Source organism: Petromyzon marinus, chromosome 45, assembly GCF_048934315.1.
Source record: "Petromyzon marinus isolate PM22_M1 ecotype Great Lakes invasive population chromosome 45, UKy_Petmar_22M1.pri1.0, whole genome shotgun sequence".
Classification (NCBI taxonomy): domain Eukaryota; kingdom Metazoa; phylum Chordata; class Hyperoartia; order Petromyzontiformes; family Petromyzontidae; genus Petromyzon; species Petromyzon marinus.
Genome location: NC_133711.1, coordinates 7,658,892 through 7,686,403, shown reverse-complemented (window position 1 = coordinate 7,686,403; position 27,512 = coordinate 7,658,892). Strand labels below are relative to the sequence as shown.

General features: G+C 49.9%; 1 protein-coding gene across 3 annotated transcripts in view; it reads right to left on the bottom strand.

Moving 5' to 3' along the window:
- The window catches only part of LOC116952076 (RNA-binding Raly-like protein), a 159,229-nt gene that overhangs the window by 99,848 nt on the left and 31,869 nt on the right, over positions 1-27,512 (bottom strand). For 2 of the 3 annotated variants that reach the window (XM_032971110.2, XM_032971111.2), the window contains exon 2: positions 1,341-1,620. In XM_032971110.2, the coding sequence (XP_032827001.2) occupies positions 1,341-1,445 (105 nt within the window). In that variant the 5' untranslated portion in view covers positions 1,446-1,620. The remainder of the gene's footprint in view (positions 1-1,340; positions 1,621-27,512) is intronic. The other variant, XM_076074067.1, reaches the window with a different exon arrangement.

Genomic DNA, 27,512 nt, shown 5'->3' with positions numbered 1-27,512 from the left:
ATCACCATTATAATTTTCATCACCATAACCAACAACGCTGTCATTATAGACTCCATCTTCATCATCATCACCATCTCTCCTGTGCATCGAAACGTGTCCGAGTACAGTAACCGTTCATTTTGCCTGCTGATGGAAGATTGTGCCTCGCGTAAGTTTAAAAACCGTGCGCGCGTCGTGGCAACATCCTTCAAACCATTCCCGGCATCCCCAAGGGGCTTGCACCTCGTGCAGCGATAGTCACCAGAGGTCCGCTGCACGAAAAAAATAAGAAGTCGGCGCACGCGTAAAGTGTCGCTTATTTAAATGTTGCTCCGAATGTATCCCAAAATTCGTGCTATCGGCGTCATCTCAGAATCCCCATTCATACCGGGGGAATCCGATAAATCGTAAAGCTCTTTCATTTTTAACGGACGTCTTGCGGAGCAGTTGCAGGGCAGTGCACTTATTATTCACGCTGGGGTATGCCCCTACGCGGAATCGGGAGTCAAAACTATGGGGTCCGTTTTTCAAGATGCTTCCAGGCCATCAAGAATAAAAGTGGCAGGGCAGCACTCCCCCTTCTACCCCCCCCCATCCGCTCTGCATATGGGAATAAGTGTCATTGCATGACAGTCGAAAGCAAAACATATTGAAATTGTCGGAGCTGGAATTTAGCCAAATTAAGTTTGAAATGTGTGGAGAGTTGATGTTGGCCCAGCTAGCAATGTCTGGATAAAAACTGTCTATAAATACAATATATATAGAAATAAATTGTGTTATATACATTTTTATGAAGACACTTTTTTCCATGCCTTTTTTGGTAAGAGGGGAGGGCCTACTCGCAACATTTTCGAGGTAAATTTGGCTAAATTCCAGCAGCTCCGAAAATAAAAATACAAAAACCCCTCACGGTTTGGAAGCTGAACGCCCTTGATTCGAACCCAGGATCTCAGCTGTGCCGGCTCGGCTCTCTGACCTCCGAGCCACCGGGGTCACCAAATCGACGCCGCGTGGACAAAGCAGCACATGCAACACCACGGCGCTTCTGTGGCCGTCTGGAACGCTCTTCCTTCCGATATTAGGAAGCCGTTGGGAGCTCTGCACTTTTAAATCTAGATTTTAAAAACCCGCTTCAGAACCGATTTTCGTGTTCAGTTTGTTGGCCTTCCCGCGCACCTCCGATCGGCACGGTTGGCTACGTACGGTGCGAAAGAAGTCCAACACACCACGCGACATCACTAAAGCGGAGTGTCTCTGCGGCTCCGCGTTCCACCTGGATTCGAAACCCGGGCGTCAGCGCCTCGGCGGTTCCGGCCCCCGACCCTGCCCTGCCCATCTCCTCGTTGCCGCGGGATCCGCACCTCGGCCGTGTTGAGGTTCCCGATGAAGACGCGGGAGTTGACGGAGCGTGGGTCGCTGCGGTTCGTCACGCTGCCTGCGTGAGCCTTGCTGGCGGCCGTCGCCATCGCTGACCTCGCACCCGGTTGCCCCGACGCTCCGCTCGCTTGCTCCACGGGGGAGCTGCCCTCCCGCCTGTCCGACGCGGCCTCCCTTCGCCCTCTCCGCGCCGTGCTCTCTCTCTTCCCCCCCCCCACCACCACCACGTGGTGGGGGTGAACTCCGTCAGCAGCGACCCCACTGCTGTGTGATCACCGGAGGGGTGTGATGGAGAGATGTGACAGTGGGGATGTGATGGTGGTGGGAGTGTGATGGAGGGATGTCGCTAGATTGATGTGATGGTGGGAGTGTGATGGAGGGATGTTGTTAGAGGGATGTGATGGTGGGAATGTGATGGATGTGGTTAGAAGGATGTGATGGTGGGAGTGTGATGGAGGGATGTCGCTAGATTGATGTGATGGTGGGAGTGTGATGGAGGGATGTTGTTAGAGGGATGTGATGGTGGGATTGTGATGGATGTGGTTAGAAGGATGTGATGGTGGGAGTGTGATGGAGGGATGTCGCTAGATTGATGTGATGGTGGGAGTGTGATGGAGGGATGTTGTTAGAGGGATGTGATGGTGGGAGTGTGATGGATGTGGTTAGAAGGATGTGATGGTGGGAGTGTGATGGAGGGATGTCGCTAGATTGATGTGATGGTGGGAGTGTGATGGAAGGATGTGGTTAGAAGGATGTGATGGTGGGAGTGTGATGGAGGGATGTTGTTAGAGGGATGTGATGGTGGGAGTGTGATGGATGTGGTTAGAAGGATGTGATGGTGGGAGTGTGATGGAGGGATGTCGCTAGATTGATGTGATGGTGGGAGTGTGATGGAAGGATGTGGTTAGAAGGATGTGATGGTGGGAGTGTGATGGAGGGATGTTGTTAGAGGGATGTGATGGTGGGAGTGTGATGGATGTGGTTAGAAGGATGTGATGGTGGGAGTGTGATGGAGGGATGTCGCTAGATTGATGTGATGGTGGGAGTGTGATGGAGGGATGTGGTTAGAAGGATGTGATGGTGGGAGTTTGATGGAGGGAGATAGGGAAGGCAGAGTGGAGGGGAGACAGTGGGGATGTGATGGTGGTGGGAGTGTGATGGAGGGATGTGGTTAGAAGGATGTGATGGTGGGAGTGTGATGGAGGGATGTCGCTAGAGGGATGTGATGGTGGGAGTGTGATGGAGGGAGATAGGGAAGGCAGAGTGGAGGGGAGACAGTGGGGGGAGCGAGGAAAGGGGATAGGAGTGGTTGAGTTGAGAGGAGGCAGACAAGAACAAAACTCAGTCACAAAAACATCAGCGAAACACAATCAGTCAACGGAGAATATCCACAATCAAATTAAGCAATTACATTCTTTGCAAGTGACCAATATTTGTTGGAATTACTTGGTCAACAATACATTTTTTCACGAAAAAACTCAGCACATGCAACAGTATTAAGTTTATTTCATGTTGTTACACGGATGGTGATGATGATGGTGGTCCCGTTGAGCCAGTTGCCCGGCTATCTTGCACGGGAGATCCGTGGCCTCGCTGCGTCAGCACAGCAACAACAACAACAAATACAAACACGGCGGCCGGAAAAAGTAAACAAATATATAGCAGACAACGTTTTCGGGCTCTGTCCGTTACTTCGCAGCAGAACGAGAGAGAGACGAGCGTTCGTGATAGAATCCGAATATTTATTTATTTGAAGAATCCGATTCGCTATTTTTTCGTATTTGCCAGGTTAGGCCCATCGAGCTGTGTAAATCTCTTTTCACAAAGCTACCTGGCCACAATTGAGCGTCCAACGAAGTGGCTTATCGCGTGGACGTGTATTGCAGCCAAACACTCTAAACGCGTGGTGATGTCGCCTCTAAATGTGGAGGGAACAACCAGAGGACCCGGAGAAAAATGGACGCGACAAAGCGGAGAGAGGAGAGGGACACGCAGGCGTCAGTGGTCGGGATCGAACCCACGTCCTCCTGTATACCAGGCGAGGTAGTTAACATCTCATAGCCACTGCGATGATGATGAGAGAGAGAGAGACACTGAACACTCCAAATATACAGCAGGCGTCAGGGTCGAGGCCGAATTCACGACCTCCTGCATCCCGTGCGAGGGAGTTAACATAAACGTGACTAAATGTGACGAAACGACACTACGTATTATTTTTCATTATTCGTGCTTTGAGAGAAAAACATTTCTGACAGTATATGTTCAAAAACTAACACTACCCCCCACCCCGCTGCCACTACCCCCTTGCCCCCCCCCCCCCCAACCGCATAACCATATCTCACGCTGTCCTCAAAATAACCTCCCGGTGTCATTCTTCCAACGCGCCGATCAACGCCTGCCCGACAATGTTAGGCCTATCACGCACCTCCTCCTACACCACCACCACCACCACCGCCGCCAAAGACAAAGACTCCCCGTATATCCTTTAACAGACTGTTAGGGCAAGTGCTGTTTTGCACTTGCCGGAGGATCTTTGTGTGTTGGCACAGCGGGCGTGGTGCTGTTGACCACCCATCCGCTCGTGTGCCGTGCCGGCCCTTGATAGGTTCCACTCGATAACAGCACGTGTCCCAAAAATCATGTTAAAGCTATACGGGGGACGTTTTGTGGGGCAAGTGCAGTGAGCGAGTACTACCTATGAAGGCCGCCACGAGGGGGTGGGTTGTCAACATCACGCTCGGCCGTCTTTGTCTTCCCAGGGGCGATGTTTACACTCCACACTGGGTACTCATTTGAGGCTGAGTCGACCGATGGGAGGCCCAGGACCGGTTCAAATAATCGTCATTGGTATTGTTGGGCGTGATCGGGAGTCGAACTTGGGTGGCAGGGTTCTTAACACTGCGCGATAATTAAAACTACGAACGAAACTATATATTTTTATTTTATCAGGTAAGGCCCACTGAGCTAGACATCTCTTGTTTTAAATGCGACATGGCCACAAATGATAGCTCAACGAAGTGGCTTATCACGTGGAAGTGCATAGCAACCAAATACTCTAAACGCGTGTTTCTAAATGTGGAGGGAAAATTCGGAGGACCCCCAGAAAAATCTCAAACTCCAAATATGCAGGCGTCGAACCGACGACCTCTTGTGTACCAGGCGAGGGAGTTAACATCTCGTCACCGTGGCGGCCCCCACCACCCCCACCACCCCCACTGCCACCATCACCATCACGCGCCAGCGCCGAGCCGAGGGCGCCACTTAGTATGGGACAGCGCGGAGCGAGATAACGGAGCGCATAGTGGCACGTGACGAGGATGGCGGCATCGAAGCGCCGTGATGCGACGCGGGGCACACTCGCGGCTAACGGAGTGTGGAGGGGGGGGGGCGAGCGGGGTGGGGGGGGGGTGTGCGTTTTGGGGAACGGTGGCACAGCGGTTAGCGCGCCGCGCTACGAAACCAGGCGAGCAAAGTTCGCGATTTTATGCTCACGGCAAAAAAAACTAAAAACACCAACACCGTTGACGGTTATCTGATCCGGTGAGTGGCCGACAGCGGTTGGGCCCTGGCAGTGAGGCAAAGGGCCCGATCGTTGATGACGGGACCACCCCTCCACACACTCCCCCATTGTCTGCACATCCCGCGACACGTAATCAGGGCCGGATTTAAAGTTGTTGTAGTCCGCGAGGCACTTCTGTTTCACAGGCCTTTGAGTGGTAACTTCAGTGATGGCGTTTGTCTTGCCGTGCACCACACTCGATTGAGAATGAGATTGCGAGAGGGATCAAAACACCACTTGGAGGTGTCGGTGCTCATTTTTGCAATGAACAACAAATCTCTCAAAGTTCCATCTCCGTTGTTAATTTCTGTCACCTTATGAAACAAAAAAAACCGATTGACATGACTCTGACTCTTTGTACATACACTGTGTCTACCATTGATATATACATATATTTATTCGAGCAGATATCGTGGTGAAAAAAATTCGTACCATGCAAACAACAACAAAAGAAACATGGTCAAAATTTTGTTTTCGTGGGCCCTCTTAGTTTTCGTAGACCATAGCCACAGTGCCAACTGTGGCCTATTGGACAATTCGTTAGCGGAGGCCGCCAACCATGGAAGAAGATCAAAAGGTGCTCAAAAAACACACGGGCAGATGCCGTGCGTGGAATTCCACCGAGACAATTACATCGACACACACGCACAACGACAAAATGCAACTTGAATTAATACTAAGAATACACTAGGAACTTGAAACTGTACGTTTTCAATTTTAAATTAACGCTTACTGTTGCGGATGATTTGACGGCGTGCCGATTATTACATGGCATAATAATTCTCGTAATTATTACGATTTTAGGTGGCATTTACCCACACCACTGGAAGCGCACTTGGGCACAAATCAATGCCATATACAGTTTAAAAGAAAACGTGAACAAAAATTCGAATTTAGTTATGGGAAAGCCATATCGCGATAATCGTCTTATCGTGATATATCGTGACGCATGACATCGCGGCGAGCCTCGTTGTTGGCCAGCGCTCATGACTCGAGCGCCTTTGGGTTTGTTGACTGGACATGTGTGAAAAAGAGCTTTATAGCTCATCGGATTCCTCCAGTTTGAGTAATGATTCTGATTGTTTTGTCTCTCTCGTGGAGTTGTGCTCGCGGTGGTGGGGGGCTCGGGTGAGGTTTCACGCTCGCTGGGGGCAGCCGCGCACGCTGAGCGACTCTCTGTCGTGGTCACGTCGCCGCCACTCGTTCGGTTGGCACGCGGCCACCGTCACCATCGACGACACCGCCAACCACCTCCCACAACCATCACCAACAACACCCACAACCACCGCCACAACCATCACCACCAACACCGCCAACCACCTCCCACAACCATCACCAACAACATCTCCAACCACCTCCCACAACCATCACCACCAACATCCCTAACCACCGCCACAACCATCACCAACAACATCCCCAACCACCTCCCACAACCATCACCAACAACACCCCCAACCACCGCCACAACCATCACCACCAACACCCAAACCACCTCCCACAACCATCACCACCAACACCCCAACCACCGCCACAACCATCACCAACAACATCCCCAACCACCTCCCACAACCATCACCAACAACATCCCCAACCACCGCCACAACCATCACCACCAACACCCCCAACCACCGCCACAACCATTACCACCAACACCCCCAACCACCACCACAACCATCACCACCAACATCCCCAACCACCGCCACAACCATCACCACCAACACCCCCAACCACCGCCACAACCATCACCACCAACACCCAAACCACCGGCACAACCATCACCACCAACACCCACAACCACCGCCACAACCATCACCACCAATACCCCACCCACCGCCACAACCATCACCACCAACACCCCCAACCACCGCCACAACCATCACCACCAACACCCCCAACCACCGGCACAACCATCACCACCAACACCCCCAACCACCGCCACAACCATCACCACCAACATCCCCAACCACCGCGACAACCATCACCACCAATACCCCAACCACCGCCACAACCATCACCACCAACACCCCCAACCACCAGCACAACCATCACCACCAACACCCGAACCACCACTACCACAACCACTACCACTAACTACCACCACCACCACCGCCGGCAAAACCGCCACCTCCGCCACTGCCACCACAACCACCGCCACCACCACCCCAATGACCACAACCACCACCACCGCAACCACCGCCACAACCACCACCCCAATCACCGCAACCACCGCCACAACCACCGCCACCACCACCCCAATGACCACAACCACCGCAACCACCGCCACAACCACCCCAACCACCACCTCAATCACCACAAACACCGCCACCACCACCGCTAGTAAAACCGCTGCCACTGACACCACAACCACCACCACCCCAACCACCACCACAACCACCACCACTACTACCGCCACCACCACCGCCGGCAAAATCGCCACGTCCGCCACTGCCACCACAACCACCGCCACAACCACCCTAACCACCACCCCAATCACCACAACCACCCCAACCACCACCCCAATCACCACCACCGCCCCAATCACCACCCCAATCACCACAACCACCCCAATCACCACCCCAATCACCACAACCACCCCAACCACCACCCCAATCACCACAACCACCCCAACCACCACCCCAATCACCACAACCACCCCAACCACCACCTCAATCACCACAACCACCCCAAACACCACAACCACCCCAACCACCACCCCAATCACCACAACCACCGCCAACCACCGCGACGATCTGCGGCTCGACTCGGCACCTCGACCAGGTGCGCCTGAGCAGCGAGGCGCCACAAACACCGGGGGGGGGGGAGGGGGTGGACAAACACCGGGGAGCTGCGGGCGCATAAATCACGAGCGCTCTCCCCATAACATATTCCCGAAATCGCCGTCGCTCGCCTCGCACCTCCACCCCCAACCCTCTCTCCGAGTGGCAAGCGGCACAGCGGGAGTGGGAGTGGGAATGGGAGTGAGAGTGGAGGGGGAGAGAGTGCACAAATGTAGTTTAACGGCACAAGGGTGGATTTATGCGGGGACCTTTCTGCATTTGGCCGTAAATCAGCGGTCCCCCCTCTCGCGCCGATGACCGTTTGCGATTAAATATTCTCCCCCCCCCATCCTCCCCCAGCTCACAGGTCAAGAGCCATTAGATGTCCCTTTCGCTTTGCTCTCTCTCTCCACTCCCTCGGGGCTTCAAGCCTCACCGCTCTTTATCCCCCTCACCCCCACTTAGTCCCCCCCACCTCCTCCCTTGCGTGCAAAGAAGCCTCACGCGAGCTTCTACTGTAAGAGGAAGAGACGACGCCTCATTAATGGGTTTCTTCGTCGGCGACTTGTGAATGGGAGGCAAAATCGACGTTTTGTGTCATCCTATTAGGGTGACCGGGCATACCCAGGCGCCGTGGGTTGACTGATTAAGATGGGGTTCCAAGGTGCCGAGATTTTAACTCCCTCGCCGGGTATACAGGAGGCAGTTGCCTCGATGCCGATTCTGACGCCTGCTGCATATTTGGAGTTTGCATGGTCTCTCTTTGGCCGCGTGGATTTTTCTCTGGGTCCTCCAGCATTTCCCTTCACATTTAGAATCAACATGCGTTTCGAGATCATTTGGCTGCTATGCATTTCCACGTGATAAGCCACTTATTTGAGCTGTCATTTGTGGCCATGTCGCTTCTGAAAAAGAGCTATGAACCTCAGCAGGCCTTGCATGGTAAAGTAAAAACATGTTTAGTTTAAACGGGCATACTGTATGCACCACCTGCGCTCACCACTGTGCCAACTCACTGCGTTTTAACCGCCCGTCACTCATTTCGTTGTTGTGAGTGTTATTCCTTAACCCCTCCATTGTTGCCGAAAGGAAATGGCCTAGAACTGCCCAGTCTAGCTTCAAAGTGCACCTAGCCTGGCACTGCCTCGTAGCATGCTTCAATAAGCCTCTCCCACAGAGGCCCATCTTCATACCGCTGGTTGCCAGTATTCGGCAAGTCTAATCAGCTCCACATCCTTGTGTACAACATCATCCCATCTCCTCTCCAGCTGGTGCCGTGCCAAACAGAGCTGCATGGGCATGCGGGCTACGTGACAGCCATTTCAACCTTGCCTGCCAGTGGAGCTCACTGGTGGGACTGTTTCCAGATAATTCAAGGGCCCGTAAGCTCATCACACAATCCTGTCTGGTTAAACCCAGGATGGATCGTAGGCAGGCCAGCCTGAGTGTTTCAAGCTGGGGCAGATGCTCATTTAAAGGGCTCCACGTTTTGCAAGCGCTATACACACACATAAACACTCATACCACGCAGACAACACGTTCTCACATATTGCATTCATACACACATATCATCTCACACAAATATAAATATCTCCCGAGCAGACACACCGAACTAGATACGCATAAGAAACAACTATTTAACTGTAATATATATTTTTTTATTTTACCAAGTAAGGCCCACTGAGCTATGTAGCTCTTTTTCAGAAGCGACCGGGCTAAAAATGATAGCTCAACTAAATGGCGTATTATGTGCCAATTTATTTAACGATGAGTCGACCTAGTGGAGACCAAGATCCGGTTCAGATATTCATCGCCAATATTGGCTGTGAGCGGGAATCGTACTCTGGTCGCGGGAGTTCGTAGCACAGTGTGCTGGCCGCCGCTCCCCACACTTGCATTTAACACACAAAGACAAAGATCCCCCTATAGCCTTAACATACTTTTGAGGCAAGTGCTGTAAGCGATCACTATCAAGGCCGGCAGGGCACACGAGAGGGTGGGTGATCAGCATCACGCCCGGCCGCCTTCGTCTCCCCAGTGGCGAAACTTACCCCGAGCGGTCAACCTAGGGAGAGGTCCAGTACCGGTTTGAGATATTTACCGCTGGCGTTGGATGTGAGCGGAAAATATTACTCGGGTGGCCCGTATCGTAGCGCAGCGAGCTAACGGCCACACGCACACACCCAAATATTCGAAACCTAAACCCCACACACCATGTGGACAATCCACTCGCAGGCTCACACATAGCTACACGCAGCAGGCTCGCAATGTGCAACGTATCACCCCGGTGGCTTTCATCTCAGGAAGACGAGAAAAAAAGTAGAAGAAAAAACAACACTCGTTGAGCATAACTCACCACCGGCTTTAAGAGCATCGAGGCATTCGAAAAACGTTAAACGGACACCTTCCCGGCCACGGCTCCCTGGGTTGGTGCCACAGTGCGCTAAGGCACCGCATCACCACGCCTGTGCACACAAAGACACTCGACTTGAAACCTACACCCTACACCGGTGGTTCTTGTTAACCTGGGGGTGCACGCCGCACCCACTGGGGATGCGAGATGTCATTTCTGGGGGTGCGAGACACGGCCAGATTTTGTTTAGGAGGTGAATCACCTCCTAAACGTAACAACCTACTTTGTTTCATCAAACCTGAGTTTCATCTAACCTGAGTATTTATCAGCATTAAACATTTTTTTAAGGGATCCAAGGCTGCAGCAAAGGTTAAGAACCACCTTCCCCGACACCACGTGACCCACTCCACTCGCAGGCTGGCACGCAGTGTAACCTACACGACACGCAGGTCGCTCGCAATGTGCAACCCATCACCGCCGCCTTCAAGAGCATCGAAGCGTTCGCAACAACAAAAAAAACGTCCTCGGGACGCCTCCCCCCGGCCACGGCCTCGCACCTGCAGCGGATTTACCGCGGGGAGCGGTAACCGCCGCTTGAAGTTTGGGGAGCTCGGAAGGCCGTCCCTAAACACTGCGCCCTCGTACATCACAGGGAGAGAAAGGGGGGCGGGCAATTGAGAAGCCGAGTGTCCCCGTGGGGGTCACAACACTCCTATACTGTCCCCAGGGGCGGAGTTTGGGGGGAGTCAAGTCCACCCCCCACCCCCGTATCAACTGGACACCTTTATCAATTCACTTTCAGTAGTTTACAATAAAGATTAAACATAACTTCATTGGTTGTATACACCCGCGATTCCTCGTGTGAGGGACAAATCGAACCCTTGTCCCTCCCCCCCCCCGAAAATATAGAAGTCAAACTCCGCCTATGACGCCCCCCCTTTTGCTGATCAAACAGAGGCCTCCCCACTTCTCAATGTTAAGTGGCTCGCTCCACACCCCCACGACTGCCCTCTCTCTCGCGGTAATCATCGGTGATGATCAACCAAGTTTGTCAGTTTCAGTTTATTTACTTTGGTATAGCCCTGTGAGCCATTCGGCTCTTGAATCGGGTGCAACCACAACAACAAAAAAACAAAAACACGAACAAGAAAAACATATTAAAGTGACTATGCGACTGTGCAAACAGAAAATACATGAAAAAAACAGCAAAAATATTCCTGAAAAAGCACCGTACACCAACGCTGTGTGCAAAAAATCCCAGTGGAATGCAAGTCAAACAACAACAACCACAAGTAAACTTAGATTAAGGCCATCAGTCTAACTCCGTACTACAATAAAACAAACATGTCCAAACCCAAAAACTTTTCGAAATCACAAAAAAATAAAGCCATAATTGCAACGTGACTGTGATCGAATTTTTACAATAAACTACATAAATAACATGTAACACCAAATCCTAGAGCCATAGCTGGCTGCATGAGTTACTCCACAACAACAGAAGCATCAGTCGGAGTATCACATTTTTTAATGCACCTTTAAGATCAGCACGCTAAATCAAAATATAGATAATACTTTGCAGCGTCATCCGGAGTGAAACATTTTATTTTACGCCAATGAATAGCAGTGGCAGCTAGGGGTGTACAACTCCTCTAGAGCAGTTTTGAGAGATCTCATTGGTAGCGATTCAAGTTGCAGTTTATTGGCAATAGCATTCCAGACCCTGGGGGCATCAATAGCAAAGGCCCTTCCTCCAGTTTTTGTACGGCAATAGGGAATGTGAAGCTGGTAAATGAGCGAAGACCTGAGGTCAAATTTGTTCTTTGAAACAGAGCGGAGATCCAGCAGGTAGTCTGCGGATTTTTTTGTAAGTACATCGTGAATAAATAAGATCTGGTGCACAAGCCGTCGAACATTAAGAGATGTTAAGTTTGACCCAATGTAGAGATCACAGTGGTGAGTCCTATATGGGCAGTTCAATGCAAATCTTAAGGCCGAGTGATAGATGGAATCAAGCTTCTTCAGTACAGTACTTGGGGCTGATTTATACACGATGTCACAGTAGTCAAGTATAGGCAGTATGGTAGCTTTTATCAATTCCAAACGGAACATTGGGGGGAAGCAGTGCTTGTGTCGATACAGAAAACCAATTTTTATTTTTGTCTTTTTACTAATATAATCAATGTGATCTGCAAAATTCAGTTTTGAATCCAGGATGACCCCAAGATACTTATAGATCTTGACTTGCTCTATTTGATAATTATGTAAGGAATGTAATTGGGGAAAAAATAACTTCCTGCATTAGTCCTGGTGAGAATCATAGCACCTTGGTTTTGGAGGTATTCAGGACTAGTTTAAGAGCAACTAGCTGATATTGTAGTTTGTTGAAATCACCCTGTAGCTTAGCAATCACGTCATCCGGAGAGCGGCCAGCAGTAATCCCGCTGACAGGAGGAGGTGTTTAGAGTCATATCTCATACATCCAGCAGTGGTCTTCATCAGAGTGGAGTGAGCGGGGAAACACAGATCTCACTGACATTCTCTCTTTGCTCGGAAGGAGGCCATTGCCCGAAATGCGAGCCAATTATACATATTTGCCTGCTGTAAGCTATGTATGTTGAACTTCTTTCCCACCGTACGTAGCCACCCGTGCTAATCGGAGGTGCGGGGGAAGGACAACAAACTTAAACACAAAAAGCAGTTCTAAAGAAGCGAGTTTTTAGCAAGCGCAATGTTGGAGCGTTGGCGCAGTTTGTCAGCGCACTGCGCTTTCAAACCAGGCCACCTGAGTTGGATTCCCATGCAGGGTCAACATCAGTGACGGCGAGTGATGGCTGTCGAACCTCTTCCCCACCTGGTTCAGCAACCCGCACTGACCAGCGTGGAGAAGTATGGCCAAACAATCACCGACGAACGACACGACGTGGGCACACCTTCGTCCAGGAGTGGACTCACAAAGGGGGCTGTAAAAAAAATAAAAAAAAATAACCGAAAAACCCATGCGACTTGAATAATGGATGAGGTGGGGTTTTTGTTTTACGATCTCTGTTGGTGAGCCAAAGACAAAGGTCTCCCGTAAAGCCTTCACAGACTGTAGGGGCAAGTGCTGTTAGCGAGCACCTATGAAGGCCGGCACGGCTCACGAGGGGGTGGGTGGCCAGCACCACGTCGGGCCGCCTTTGTCTCCGCAGTGGCAATGTTTTTTTTTTTACACTGCACCAGGGACTCATTTGAGGCTGAGTCGACCGAGGGGAGGCCCAGGACCCGGTCCAGACAATCGTCACCGGTGTCGGTGGCCGTGAGCGGGAATCGAACGTCCTCTAAAGAGCACGCGGACGAATGCGCCCAGGGTCTCTCTCCTCCGGATATCGGGGCTCTGGTGGAAGCGGTGGGGGGGGGAGACGACGACTACGACGACGAGGAGGAGGAGGGAGCCATTCCTGCGGGAGCAATCAAGGACGCCGCTGTAACCACCATCGCCCTCCTGGCAGACGCCACCCCTCGCCACCTCCTCCCCCCCCCCGCCGCGAGACTCCGCGAGGCGCCGCGAGGCTGGAGCTGCCCACCCCGCGCCTCGCCTCGCTGCCGGTCGCGCGCCTCGCAAAGGGCGACCCCGGACTCTGCTGCCTCTGGCTCGTTTTTGTCGGTCAAACCTCCCCGGCGCGGCGGTCGATACAGAACGGCGCGGGCAAGGGCCGAGGATCTCGCGAACTCCTCACGACGACGGCCGGAGCCGTCCCCGGCGAAGCGTCCCCGAGAGATGTCGCTTTTGAACAACCCTCCACCTCCTCTCTCTCCTCCTCCTCTTCATCCTCCTCCTCCCTCCACCTCCTCATCGTCTCTGACTCCCTCCACCGCTATCCGCCTTCTCCACCTCCTCAGGTTTTCCGGATACACCAATCAATCAGCACATTTGTCCATCACGTGTGACAGCTTGGTCTGATTGGCTCTGTCGGATTGTGGTTATCGTTAAACGTTCACATTGTACCTACACGGTTCTAACCCAGAGGAAACTAATTATGCATCACAACATTGGTGGTGAAAGCCTACACGCATAAGGTTACTCGCGCAGCAAGTTTCTTAAAGCCCTATCCCGCGTCTCCCCCACCACGTGTTTCTTTCCGTCTGGCAGTTAGTCGATCGATATCGATTCCTGTGTGTGGTGGGGTAAAGTGTAGGTACTCCTACAAGTCCCGAGGCGTGCGGTTTGCCGAACGAATCCATTCCGATGTCGCACGCGTTACACACACACAAATCGCTTGCAACTAGGCCTCGGCAAGGTAAGGTAAAAGGTAAAAACAACGAGCCTACCTTTACCCTACTTTTTAACCTTACCACAATACAATCACTCTACCCTTACCTTTTACCCTTTAGCAAGGTAAGGTAAAAGGTCAAAAGCAACGCGCCTACCTTTACCTAACCTTTTACCCTTACCCTATATAAATTACCCAAATACAGGGTAATTACTGGGGAACTACACATGAACAAGGTTTATAACAGGTACATGTTATTCATATAGAACAATCTCGATTATTCCAATTTTAAATGGAGGCCACGGACTGCGCCACGTAGCTTTTAGCGAGCGGTAAACAAGGTGTGTACCGGGTAATACTTCGCGCTACCTTTACCCTACCCTTTACCCTGTTACCCGGTAATAAGGGTAAATTACCTTACCTTGCCGAGGCCTACTTGCAACGAACGAACCCCACACAACACCTCGCTGATCCCATCAAGGAGCACAAACCACCGTCACGCTAACTCATACTCACAGCAGCAGCAGCAGCAACAGCAGCTTTTGGTTCACCGTCGAACAAATACGGTGGTCACAAGCATCGCGAGGCGCTTCAAGACGCGCTTCTGCAGCCGTCTGGAACGTTCTTCCTTCCGATATTCGGAAGCCACTGCAGCGACGCACCTTTTAAATCGTCTAGATTGAAAACTAATTTTCTTCATATTCCTTTTTTTTAAAGTTTGTTTTCCTTCCCCCGCACATCCGATTAGCGCGGTTGGCTACGTACGGTGCGAAAGAAGTTCAATACCCGGTCAAATATCAAAGATCCCCCGTATAGCCTTAACAGACTGTAGAGGCAAGTGCTGTTATTGAGCACCAATGAAGGCCAGCACCCACACCCGGCCGTCTTTGTCTCCCTAGTGGCAACGTTTTTTTAACACACCGCACCAGGTACTCATTTGAGGCTGAGTCGACCTAGGGGAGGCCCAGGACCGGTCTAGACAATCGTCACTGGTGTTGACCGTGAGCGGGAATCGAACCCGGGTCGCCGGGTTCATAGCGCAGCGCGCTAACTGCTACACTACCGCTCCCCGCATACATACACAACAAAGACAAAGATCCCCCATATAGCCTTAACAAACTGTAGGGGCAAGTGCTGTTAGCGAGCACCTATGAAGGCCGGAACGGTACACCAGGGGGTGGGTGGCCAGCACCACGCCCGACCGCCTTTGTCTCCCTAGTGGCGATGTTTACACACCGCACCAGGTACTCATTTAGAGGCTGAGTCGACTTAGGGGAGGCCCGGGACCGGTTCAGATAATCGTCACTGGTGTTGACCGTGAGCGGGAATCGAACCCGGGTCGCCGGGTCCATAGCGCAGCGCCCTAACTGCTACACTACCGCTCCCCGCATACATACACACACATACACACACACATACGTACGTCAGACAAGTGTGGAAGAAAAAGTCTCACACGGCATCAAGACGGGCTTCTCTTGAGCTCCTTCGAGCAGTGGCACGAGCGAGCAATTGCAGGGCTGCGCCTTTACCGCGCCCCTCTCGACCCTCCCCCTCCCTCCCCTTCCGAGGTCAAGGAGAGCCTCGCGCTAATCCCGATCACCGCCCCGATTCGCAATTCGCAAGCGAATGACGACAATGCAGAGGATCAAATTGGAAATATCAACCGCCGCGGCCGCCACCAATAACAATAACAGACAGCAGCAGTGGCAGCAGCAGCAGCAGTGGCAGCAGCAGCAGTGGCAGCAGCAGCAGCAGTGGCAGCAGCAGCAGCAGCAGTAACAACCAAAGCGCCGTTTGTCACGAAATCACGGCGATGTCATCACCCCCACCCCCCCCACCCAGCTAAGCGCCGGAGCTGAGCGCACTTTCCGTACGCACCACACGGCCGCACGACGCGCGAGCACACCCGCGTGTGGCTTTGGCCTTAGCTTGTGCGCGTGCACGTAAGGACTTCTTTCGCGCCGTATGTAGCCAAACCGTGCTGATCGGGGGGCGATCGCTGCGCGTGTCCCGGCGCCTGTATGCTGACTGCGCGGTGGAGCGGTGGCGCAGTGGTTAAGCGCACCGCGCTGTGAAGCCGGCGAGATGAGTTCCATATGGGGACGCGGCTACTGGCACTGGATTTCCAAGCTTTACCGGCTTGCTCTGGCCGCTGTGGTGAAGTATGGTCAAGCGCCTTCATCCAGTCGTGAATTGACACTGGGTTATCTATATATATAAAAAACAAAGATCCCCCGTATAGCCTTAACAGCCTGTTGGGGCAAGTGCTGTTAGCGAGCACCTATGAAGGCCGGCACGGAACACGAAGGGGTGGGTGGCCAGCACCACGCCCGGTCGCCTTTGTCTCCCCAGTGGCGATGTTTACACATCGCACCAGGTACTCATTTAAAGCTGAGTCGACCTAGGCGAGGCCCACGACCGGTTCCGATAATCGTCATGAGCGGGAATAGAACCCGGGTCGCTAGGTTCGTAGCGCAGCGCGCTAACCACTACACCACCGCTCCCCATATTTCTATGCACACCTACAGTATATAATTAATTTCGCAATTATCTGGATGGTGATCAATTGCACCCCCCTCCACCCCTCACAGTATCACCATACTTCACCATGCCGGTCACGGCTAGGCATCGAACTCGGGTAACCGGGTTCGTAACAGCACAGCGAGCGACAGCGTTCCTCCCACCTCTCCACAATAATTGTTTTTTTTTAAATAATCAATAGTCTTGTCGTTTATTTTATTTTATATAAGAGGTATCTGCGGTGTCACATCTTGTCCGATCTCGCTCAAAGAAGACAGCGAAGGCATTCCCCCGTTCGCCTTCCACTCGCGTTGTTGTTCAGAGTTCGAGCGCGTGGCGTTATTAATTCCACAGGAGGGCACTTGTCTTTGTTTGTCACGGTGTCCTGCAACGCATCTACCAACGACGCAGGGCCGCCTAACCGGAGGTGACACCCAGCGCTAGCCGAAAGGCAGAGAGGGCCCGCACGGGTTGCGGTCTGGGGCACTGCCACCGTCACCGCCACCGCCGCCGTCACCGTCACCACCGGCCAGCACGACACACGAGAGGGTGGGTGGCCAACACAAACGTCCGGCCGCCTTTGTCTCCCCAGTGGCGATGTTTACACATCGCACCATGTACTAACTTGAGGCTGAGTCGACCTAGGGGAGGCCCGGGACCGGGTTCAGATAATGGTCACCGGTGTTTGCCGTGAGCGGGAATCGAACTCGGGTCGCCGGGTTCGCAGCGTAGCGCTAACCACTACACTACCGCCATCACCACCGTCACCGCTACCAGAACCATCAACGCCACCGTCAAACTCCAAATATACAACGGGCGTCAGGATTGCGATCAGACCCTCGGTCTCCTGTACACCAGGCGAGGCAGATAATATTACATCTCTCCACATCTCAACACCTGCTCCTTCTTGCCGGAGATTCGTTTTATTTCACCACAGCTTGCTTAGGGTCAACCAACGTGGCCCAAGAGCCTATGGAGCCATCGGCTCCTTGACTTGATCCAAATGTGCGGCCGTGGGTCCACAACGCGCGACTGATTTACGATTGAAGCCGACAAAACAAACCTGGGCTGTGATTTTAAGCGACCATGCCCCGTTACCCACTAACACTGTCCCCCGCCCGCCCCCAGCTCCCCCTTCTCATCCTTAAAGTCTTTAATGGTCCTTGTAAATCACGCATGCTACTCTGTACGACGTCCTCTCGCGACGCGCAAGTGTGGGTTTTTGTTCATGACAGTGATGAACCGATTCGTGTTCACGCCGCAGGCTCCTGCGGCAGGGATGCTGCTGCTCCTGCTGCCGCTGATGTTGCTGATGCTGCTGCTGTTGCTGCTGCTGCTGGAAGCAAGCAAGATGCGTAAACCCTACCACCCACCACATCGTTACGCACAGCCGCCGTAAGGCTATTTCCATCGTTTTGCTTGCTGCTTAATGATGATGATGATGATTGTGCAATAGCTGTAGCGAATTCCCAAACCGGGCCAAACTCCAAATATACAACGGGCGTCAGGATTGCGATCAGACCCTCGGTCTCCTGTACACCAGGCGAGGCAGATAATATTACATCTCTCCACATCTCAACACCTGCTCCTTCTTGCCGGAGATTCGTTTTATTTCACCACAGCTTGCTTAGGGTCAACCAACGTGGCCCAAGAGCCTATGGAGCCATCGGCTCCTTGACTTGATCCAAATGTGCGGCCGTGGGTCCACAACGCGCGACTGATTTACGATTGAAGCCGACAAAACAAACCTGGGCTGTGATTTTAAGCGACCATGCCCCGTTACCCACTAACACTGTCCCCCGCCCGCCCCCAGCTCCCCCTTCTCATCCTTAAAGTCTTTAATGGTCCTTGTAAATCACGCATGCTACTCTGTACGACGTCCTCTCGCGACGCGCAAGTGTGGGTTTTTGTTCATGACAGTGATGAACCGATTCGTGTTCACGCCGCAGGCTCCTGCGGCAGGGATGCTGCTGCTCCTGCTGCCGCTGATGTTGCTGATGCTGCTGCTGTTGCTGCTGCTGCTGGAAGCAAGCAAGATGCGTAAACCCTACCACCCACCACATCGTTACGCACAGCCGCCGTAAGGCTATTTCCATCGTTTTGCTTGCTGCTTAATGATGATGATGATGATTGTGCAATAGCTGTAGCGAATTCCCAAACCGGGCCGAGCTGCAGAAATTACGGAACGGCCAAATAATCCCCCTCCCCCCACCCAAAAAAAGCAGGAGCCTCTTGAATATGAGTCTTTGCAACACGCGCCCGAAGCAAACCTCGAACGATGTTGGGCAAACGTTGGGATAACGTTGGGATAACGTTGGGTGAACGTTTGCATTTTGACGAGGACGTTATGAAGCTGATAAAGGCGCAGAGCCCTGCAATTGTTGGCTCACGCCACTGCTGGTGTAAGGGCCTCCGCTATGGGGAGCGCCAGAGCTCCACAGATGTTCAGTAGAGGGCCTTTTGGTCTACTCTTCCACACGGGCCACACGGCTTGGAAGAGGCGAGTGTACCCACACTTTACCCCACCAGACGCGACAAGCCGATGGACTTAACTGTGGTTATACCCACTCAATACTGCTGGGTGGACAGAGGCAGTGGTGGGTGGGTTTAAATAGACTTGCCACATTTCCAGTGTGATAACCATTACCGCACGACAGTATCCACACGATGACAAAGTCAAAGATCCCCCGTATAACCTTGACAGTCTTTCTGGGGTAAGTGCTGTTAGCGACCGTCTTTGAAGGCCGGCACGGAACACGTGGGAGTGGGTGGCCACACACACACACACTATTACCTAACACTCATCAATAGAGGTTGCAATGCAATTCAAGAATCGATTTACGCGACGAACATTTCCGTGAATGGTAGCGTCTCCAGTGCCTGCAGGGGTCACGTGAACCCCATAAACAAGAGAGACAAACGGAAATATATCGATTCTCACAAATGCATTTCGATGCATGTATCGTGCACGTAAGAGTCAATACTGATCGATTAATCAACACTGAGCAATCAATCAACCCCCACCTCATTGGAGCCGGGCAAGGAGGCTATGCACGTGGCTGCCTGTAATCCAGTAATGTGAAAGCAGCGAGGGTTAGTGGATCACACAGAGATGTCGTGACGGCGTAAAGTGTGGGTAATCCCGCCTCTTCCATATTGTGGAAGAGTAGGCCAAGTGCCCTCTAAAGGGGGGCTCTCCCGAGCTCCATTCTAGAGGAGGCCCCTTCCGCCAGCAGTGACGTGAGCAGTCAATTGCAGGGCTGCACCTTTATTTATTACGCATGGTCTCTACCCCAGCACTGCGCTGCACGTGACTGTCTAATATCCAGCAATTGTGGAGGCAGCAGCGAGGGTTGGTGGACCACACACAGATGTCGTAAACCCGCTGCCCGTGAGCGTCGAGGTGTTGCCGTAATTCCCTGGCTCGCCAGGAGAATGGCAGTGCAGCAAATGGACCGACCGCCATCTGTCCATTGCATTCGTACAGGGATCGAGCGTTGCCCCCTCGCACAACGCGTGGGGATTTCTCCGCGTGTCTCCAGTTTCCTCCCCACGTGGAGAATAATAATAATAAACACAGCTCATCATTAATAGGCTGAGAATATCTTACAAATAGAATTAAAACCCGAATGTGGCAACGGGACCCTCCCAACAAAGAGTCGTGCGACTTGGCGTGGCTCTCCTGGATGCCGAAGCACAAGTAGATCTTAGTACTTTAGCAGTGATTGTCGTGCTTAGTTTGTGGTCCTTCTCCCGCACCTCCGATGAGCAGGCTTGGCTACGTACGGTGCAAGCGAAATTCAACATACAAACGTTAAAGTATCAATAAGTAGACCTGGTAAAGAAGACCAGAGCGTCGAACATATGACGCCTCGATCATGTCAGGTTCTCAAATACGTATGTATAAAAAAACCGCGCGTACCAAGTTTGTCAGAACTCACTTACAATAGGAGGCGTTTATAGTCATCTCACACATCCGGCAGTGGTCTTCATCAGAGTGGAGTGAGCGGGGAAATACAGATTTCACTGATATTTTCTCTCTGCTCTGAAGAAGAGCCATTGCTCGAAACGTCAGACATATATATTTTCCTGCTAAAAGCTATGTATGTTCAACTTATTTCGCAGCGTATGCAGCCAACCGTGTTTATCAGATGTTCAGTGTTGTGACTATAGGCTGTGTTGAGTCTATGGGTAGTGTTGAGTCTATGGGTAGTGTTGAGCCTATGGGCAGTGTTGAGTCTATGGGCAGTGTTGAGTCTATTGGTAGTGTTGAGTCAATGGGCAGTGTTGAGTCTATGGGCAGTGTTGAGTCTATGGGCAGTGTTGAGTCTATGGGCAGTGTTGAGCCTATGCGCAGTTATATTATGAGACCTCCTTTGCCAGTAGCAAGATATAGTAATAGGTGTTTACCCTTTTATCTGCCACCAAAACTGACACCTTTATACAAGGGATCATGTTTGCAATAACCACAACACAAGCAGTCAAAATGCAAACAAAAAGAGAAAACTCTGATAATGATATGCACTGTCCTTGAAATTGATTGGTCCACACCCGAGACGGCTTTTCTTAGACCCTAGTCTCCACTGGTGTTGGACCAGATGACGCCAAAAGGCGTCTATGAGCAGTGTTGAGTCTATGGACAGTGTTGAGTCTATGGGTAGTGTTGAGTCTATCGGCAGTGTTGAGTCTATGGGCAGTGTTGAGTCTATGGGCAGTGTTGAGTCCATGGACAGTGTTGAGTCTATGGGCAGTGTTGAGTCTATGGGCAGTGTTGAGTCTATGGACAGTGTTGAGTCTATGGGTAGTGTTGAGTCTATGGGCAGTGTTGAGTCTATGGGCAGTGTTGAGTCTATGGGCAGTGTTGAGTCCATAGACAGTGTTGAGTCTATGGGCAGTGTTGAGTCTATGGGCAGTGTTGAGTCTATGGGCAGTGTTGAGTCTACGGGCAGTGTTGAGTCTATGGGCAGTGTTGAGTCTATGGCCAGTGTTGAGTCTATGGGTAGTGTTGAGTTTATGGGCAGTGTTGAGTCTATGGGTAGTATTGAGTCTATGGGCAGTGTTGAGTCTATGGGCAGTGTTGAGTCTATGGGCAGTGTTGAGTCTATGGGCAGTGTTAGTCTATGAGCAGTGTTGAGTCTATGGGCAGTGTTAGTCTATGAGCAGTGTTGATGTCAATGAGCAGTGTTGAGTCTATGGGCAGTGTTGAGTCTATGGGCAGTGTTGAGTCTATGAACAGTGTTGAGTCCATGGACAGTGTTGAGTCTATGGGCAGTGTTGAGTCTATGGGCAGTGTTGAGTCTATGGGCAGTGTTGAGTCTACGGGCAGTGTTGAGTCTATGGGCAGTGTTGAGTCTATGGCCAGTGTTGAGTCTATGGGTAGTGTTGAGTCTATGAACAGTGTTGAGTCTATGGGTAGTGTTGAGTCTATGGGCAGTGTCAGTCTATGGGCAGTGTTAGTCTATGAGCAGTGTGTATGCATGTTGAACTTCTTTCGCACCGTGCATAGCCAACCGCGCTAATCGGAGGTGCGGGGTAAGGACAACAAAACAAAATCACACAAATACGAAGGAGGAGGCATTGGTCACAGTAGCGATGCCCTCCGCTACTCCAAATGCAATCATCTGGCTCATCCACCACAATGTATCACGACAGCTCTTTCTCCACAGTCAACATCGGAGCGACGCGAACGGAATGGCGGGGAGATTAAAGCGATCATAGCCAACGCGTCTTCACTTCCAAGGTGCTTTTTTTTAAGGAAGTAAGAAAATATATCGAGGAGGCCTTCCCGGAAATGTTGAAAAAATTATTGTCTGTGACTTCTCACGGCAAAAAAACAGAAAAAAAGAAAAGTGGATAAGCGTCGATATTTTTTTTATTTAAAGCTTTCGTGACTGCAGGGATTCATATTCTTGGTTCTTTCGGTAAAGTCACGTAGAATGGAAACAATAAAATAATAGAAATATAAAACAATACAATTCTCACGACATATTCTTAGTTTTTTCGGTAAAGTCACGTTGAAGAGAAACAACAAAATAACAAAATATATATAAAACAATAAAAAATTCTCACGACGTTTCGACCATAACTCAAACGGTCATCATCAGGTGTGTCGGTTTGCATAAATTTATTTTGAAAACGGCATATTTATTTATATATATAAAAAAATAACGTTTGCGTCACGCGCAACGATGGCAGTTTGCCAGGACTAGTCCATCTATTTTTTGAAAAGAGGAGGGGGGAGACGAAATTTGTTTTTATGTATGCTGTCTGAAAGGCACTGTAAGCGTGAACAATCAATCAAGAACTGAAATGATTTATCAAATCTTTCCAATGATTGCTAAGATAGAATCCATCTTCTCGGTTGAAATTGTCTCTGTGTTTGTATATGTGGATAGCCTCATGAACGAATCTCTCATGGAAGCCAGATGGCTTACAAAGAACCTCCGTCTTGGAAAAGTCAATGGCATGTGAGCCTACTGAATTAGAACAATGATCTGCTACGGCCGAGGTGTTGGTCCTACCGTGTTTAAGGTCTGCTTTATGTTCACGAATGCGGTCCGAGATATGGCGTTTGGTTTCTCCAATGTAACTACTACCACAGAGGCAACTTAGTTTGTAGACACCAGGGTATTGTATGTCCGGAATCACATCTTTTACAGACGGAACCAGATCACGGATTTTATGTAATGTGTTGAAACGGACCTGGATCTTGTGTTTATTCAAGATTTTGGAGATCTTTTTTGTGATCCCAGCAATGTAGGGTAAAGTGATGGTTTTGAAAGGCTCCTCAAGAGGGTTCTTCTTCATGGTTTGAGTGATAGCTTTGCGGATTGTATAGTCGGAGTAACCATTAGCCCTAAGAGCTTGGTGTACGTGCTTGAGTTCACTGCTTATGTGTTCCTGGTCGGATATGCATTGGGCTCTATGATACAGAGTCTTGATACAGAGTCTTGATGGTTACTCCGACTATACAATCCGCAAAGCTATCACTCAAACCATGAAGAAGAACCCTCTTGAGGAGCCTTTCAAAACCATCACTTTACCCTACATTGCTGGGATCACAAAAAAGATCTCCAAAATCTTGAATAAACACAAGATCCAGGTCCGTTTCAACACATTACATAAAATCCGTGATCTGGTTCCGTCTGTAAAAGATGTGATTCCGGACATACAATACCCTGGTGTCTACAAACTAAGTTGCCTCTGTGGTAGTAGTTACATTGGAGAAACCAAACGCCATATCTCGGACCGCATTCGTGAACATAAAGCAGACCTTAAACACGGTAGGACCAACACCTCGGCCGTAGCAGATCATTGTTCTAATTCAGTAGGCTCACATGCCATTGACTTTTCCAAGACGGAGGTTCTTTGTAAGCCATCTGGCTTCCATGAGAGATTCGTTCATGAGGCTATCCACATATACAAACACAGAGACAATTTCAACCGAGAAGATGGATTCTATCTTAGCAATCATTGGAAAGATTTGATAAATCATTTCAGTTCTTGATTGATTGTTCACGCTTACAGTGCCTTTCAGACAGCATACATAAAAACAAATTTCGTCTCCCCCCTCCTCTTTTCAAAAAATAGATGGACTAGTCCTGGCAAACTGCCATCGTTGCGCGTGACGCAAACGTTATTTTTTTATATATATAAATAAATATGCCGTTTTCATAATAAATTTATGCAAACCGACACACCTGATGATGACCGTTTGAGTTATGGTCGAAACGTCGTGAGAATTTTTTATTGTTTTATATATATTTTGTTATTTTGTTGTTTCTCTTCAACGTGACTTTACCGAAAAAACTAAGAATATGAATTACTGCAGTCACGAAAGCTTTAAATCAAAATTCTCACGACGTTTCGACTGCAACACAAGCAATCATCATCAGGTGCGGTTTTCACACCTGATGATGATTGCTTGTGTTGCAGTCGAAACATCGTGAGAATTTTATTGTTTTATATTTTTATAATTTTATTGTTTCCCTTCTACGTGACGTCGATATTTTCTTTCAGCAAATGCTTTCTTTGGTGGGAGGTCTGTTATTGTTAAATAGAGTTGCGGCCTATTTACCACCCGCTTTTAACGATTGCGTGAACATTTACGGAGCGGCTGTTTTAAGTCGTAAATTGCACCCACCTCCCTCCCCTCCCCCGTCATTCCATCACCCCCCCCCCCCCACTGCTTCGTTCCTTGCTGTGGTTCACACGCACGCCAGGCGACAGGTGTGCGTGATGTTTACCTGATGCGTAAACAGAAACACACGCAGACACACAACCACACCAGGTACCGCGCGCCGCCTCTGGAATAACGATTCGGTGTTTACTAACCCACCCACTCGCTCATTCACAATCACTCCCGTCAACTAACTCGCCTTATCAGTCCACTCATTCATCCACCCACCCACTTGCTCACCCATCCACTCATTCACCGGCCCAATCGCCCGTTGGCTGACTCCTTGACGAACTGGCTCACGCATTCATTCACTCATTCACTCACATACTCAAACATCAATTTGCCCACTCACCCATACGCTCACTCGTTAACCGATTCACCCACACGTACGCACTCATTCGTTCACTCACTTTCTCACTCAGTCACTCACTAGCTCACTCACTTGCCCACTCACCCACTCACTCACGGTGTGGACCGACAGCAGGGTAGCCCTGCAACAAATCTCGCCATTACCAAGGTAATGAAACAAACAAAAAAAGACATCGGATAAAATTTCACAGCTGCCATTAATAAACCCAGTTTCCTCTTGACTGTCAAGAATAAAAAAAGTCAAAGCGATTTTCTGCACTTCCTGTGGCGGAGACGAGTATACCCATTGAACAACCGATTGTCTAAAACAACTCATATCTTATCAGCGCATGTTTTGTTTGCATGTTCACCACAACTATCGTCCGTGGTGAATGCAGTAACTTCATTCTTTGCCAAAAGTTTATATTTGGTGTTTGAACACCTTCACACACAACTGTTTTATTGCCAGAAAGGGTAAAACCTATTCTCATTTGTTCATACTTTGATACTGGCAAAAAAAGGGTCCCAGTTTGTAGCTGCTCACACCGAGTTGCAAATGCTGCGATCGTGCATTGCCCTTGCACTAACAATAGGGGTTTTCTCCCTTTTTTCTGGCAACAAAACTGAAACCTTTTTACAAGGATTCATGTCTGCATTAACCACAATACCTGCAGTCAAAATGCAAACAAAAAACATACTATGATAATATATGCATTGTCCTTGAAACTGATTGGTCCACACCAAGGGACGGCTTTCTTTTGAGCCTCGACCCAATTGGTGCTCGACCAGATGACGCCCAAAAAAAAAGGGTAAAAACCCTATTATTATTATTATAATTTGGTACTGGCAAAGGAGGTCTAATGATGCCCTTGCACTGTTCGCCTTTGGCGTTCTCTGGTCTGACACTGGTGGTGAGACAAGGCCCTGAAGCAGGCTGTCTCTGGTGTGGACCAATCAGTGTCAAAGAGAACGCATTTATTATCTGAGCACGTTTCGCTTGCATGTTCACCACAAGTCTCGTGTGTGGCTAATGCCGATATTATTCCATGCAAAATGTTTCTGTTTGGTGTTTGAACATCTTAACACCTCGTGTTTTATTTTTTGATTTAAAGCTTTCGTGACTGCAGTAATTCATATTCTTAGTTCTTTCGGTAAAGTCATGTTGAAGGGCAACAATAAAATAATAAAATATACATAAAACAATAAAAATTCTCACGACGTTTCGACCATAACACAAACGGTCGTCATCACACCTGATGACGACCGTCATCACACCTGATGACGACCGTTTGTGTTATTGGCCGAAACGTCGTGAGAATTTTTATTGTTTTATGTATATTTTATTATTTTATTGTTGCCCTTCAACGTGACTTTACCGAAAGAACTAAGAATATGAATACCTCGTGTTTTATTGCCAGAAAGGGTAAAACTTATTCTTATCTGAATAAGAACCCTTGACTTCCGCACGAAGTGGTACTTGATTTAGTCACCCCCGGAGGAATGATTGGGCTTGAGTTAACTCCCAAGCAGGATTTGACTTCGCAACGATCAACATTGCGAGCTGTTGATACCACGAAGCCGGATTGCATTCGACAGAACGCAACACAAACTTAAACTATTAGTTTTTATTGTAACCAGGTAAGGCCCACTGAGCTATACATTTATGTAGTGTATAGTGTAGTGTATAATATTGTAGTGTAGTATGTAGTGTATAATAGTGTAGTACGTAGTGTATAGTGTAGTGCATAATAGTGCAGTATGTAGTGTATAGTGTATAATAGTGTAGTGTATAGTGTAGTGTATAATAGTGTAGAGTAGTATGTAGTGTATAGTGTATAATAGTGTAGTACGTATTGTATAGTGTAGTGTATAATAGTGTAGTGCCGTATGTAGTGTATCGTGTAGTAGGTATGTGTGTATGTATGTCGAACTTCGCACTTGTACGTAGCCAACCGTGCGAATCGGAGGTGCTTCTGCTGTGTTTTATTTTAATTGAGAGGGGGTGGGGGGCGCATGTGAGCCAACAACTTGTGAATTTTAAAACACGCCACACTGCGCTTTTAAACTAAATAAAACATGCACACGCCTGTGTGGTACACCCATGCCAGCCAGCCATCGAATGTATAAATCACACCGCAAAAGTCAACGTACTGCTGAAGGGTGTTCAATT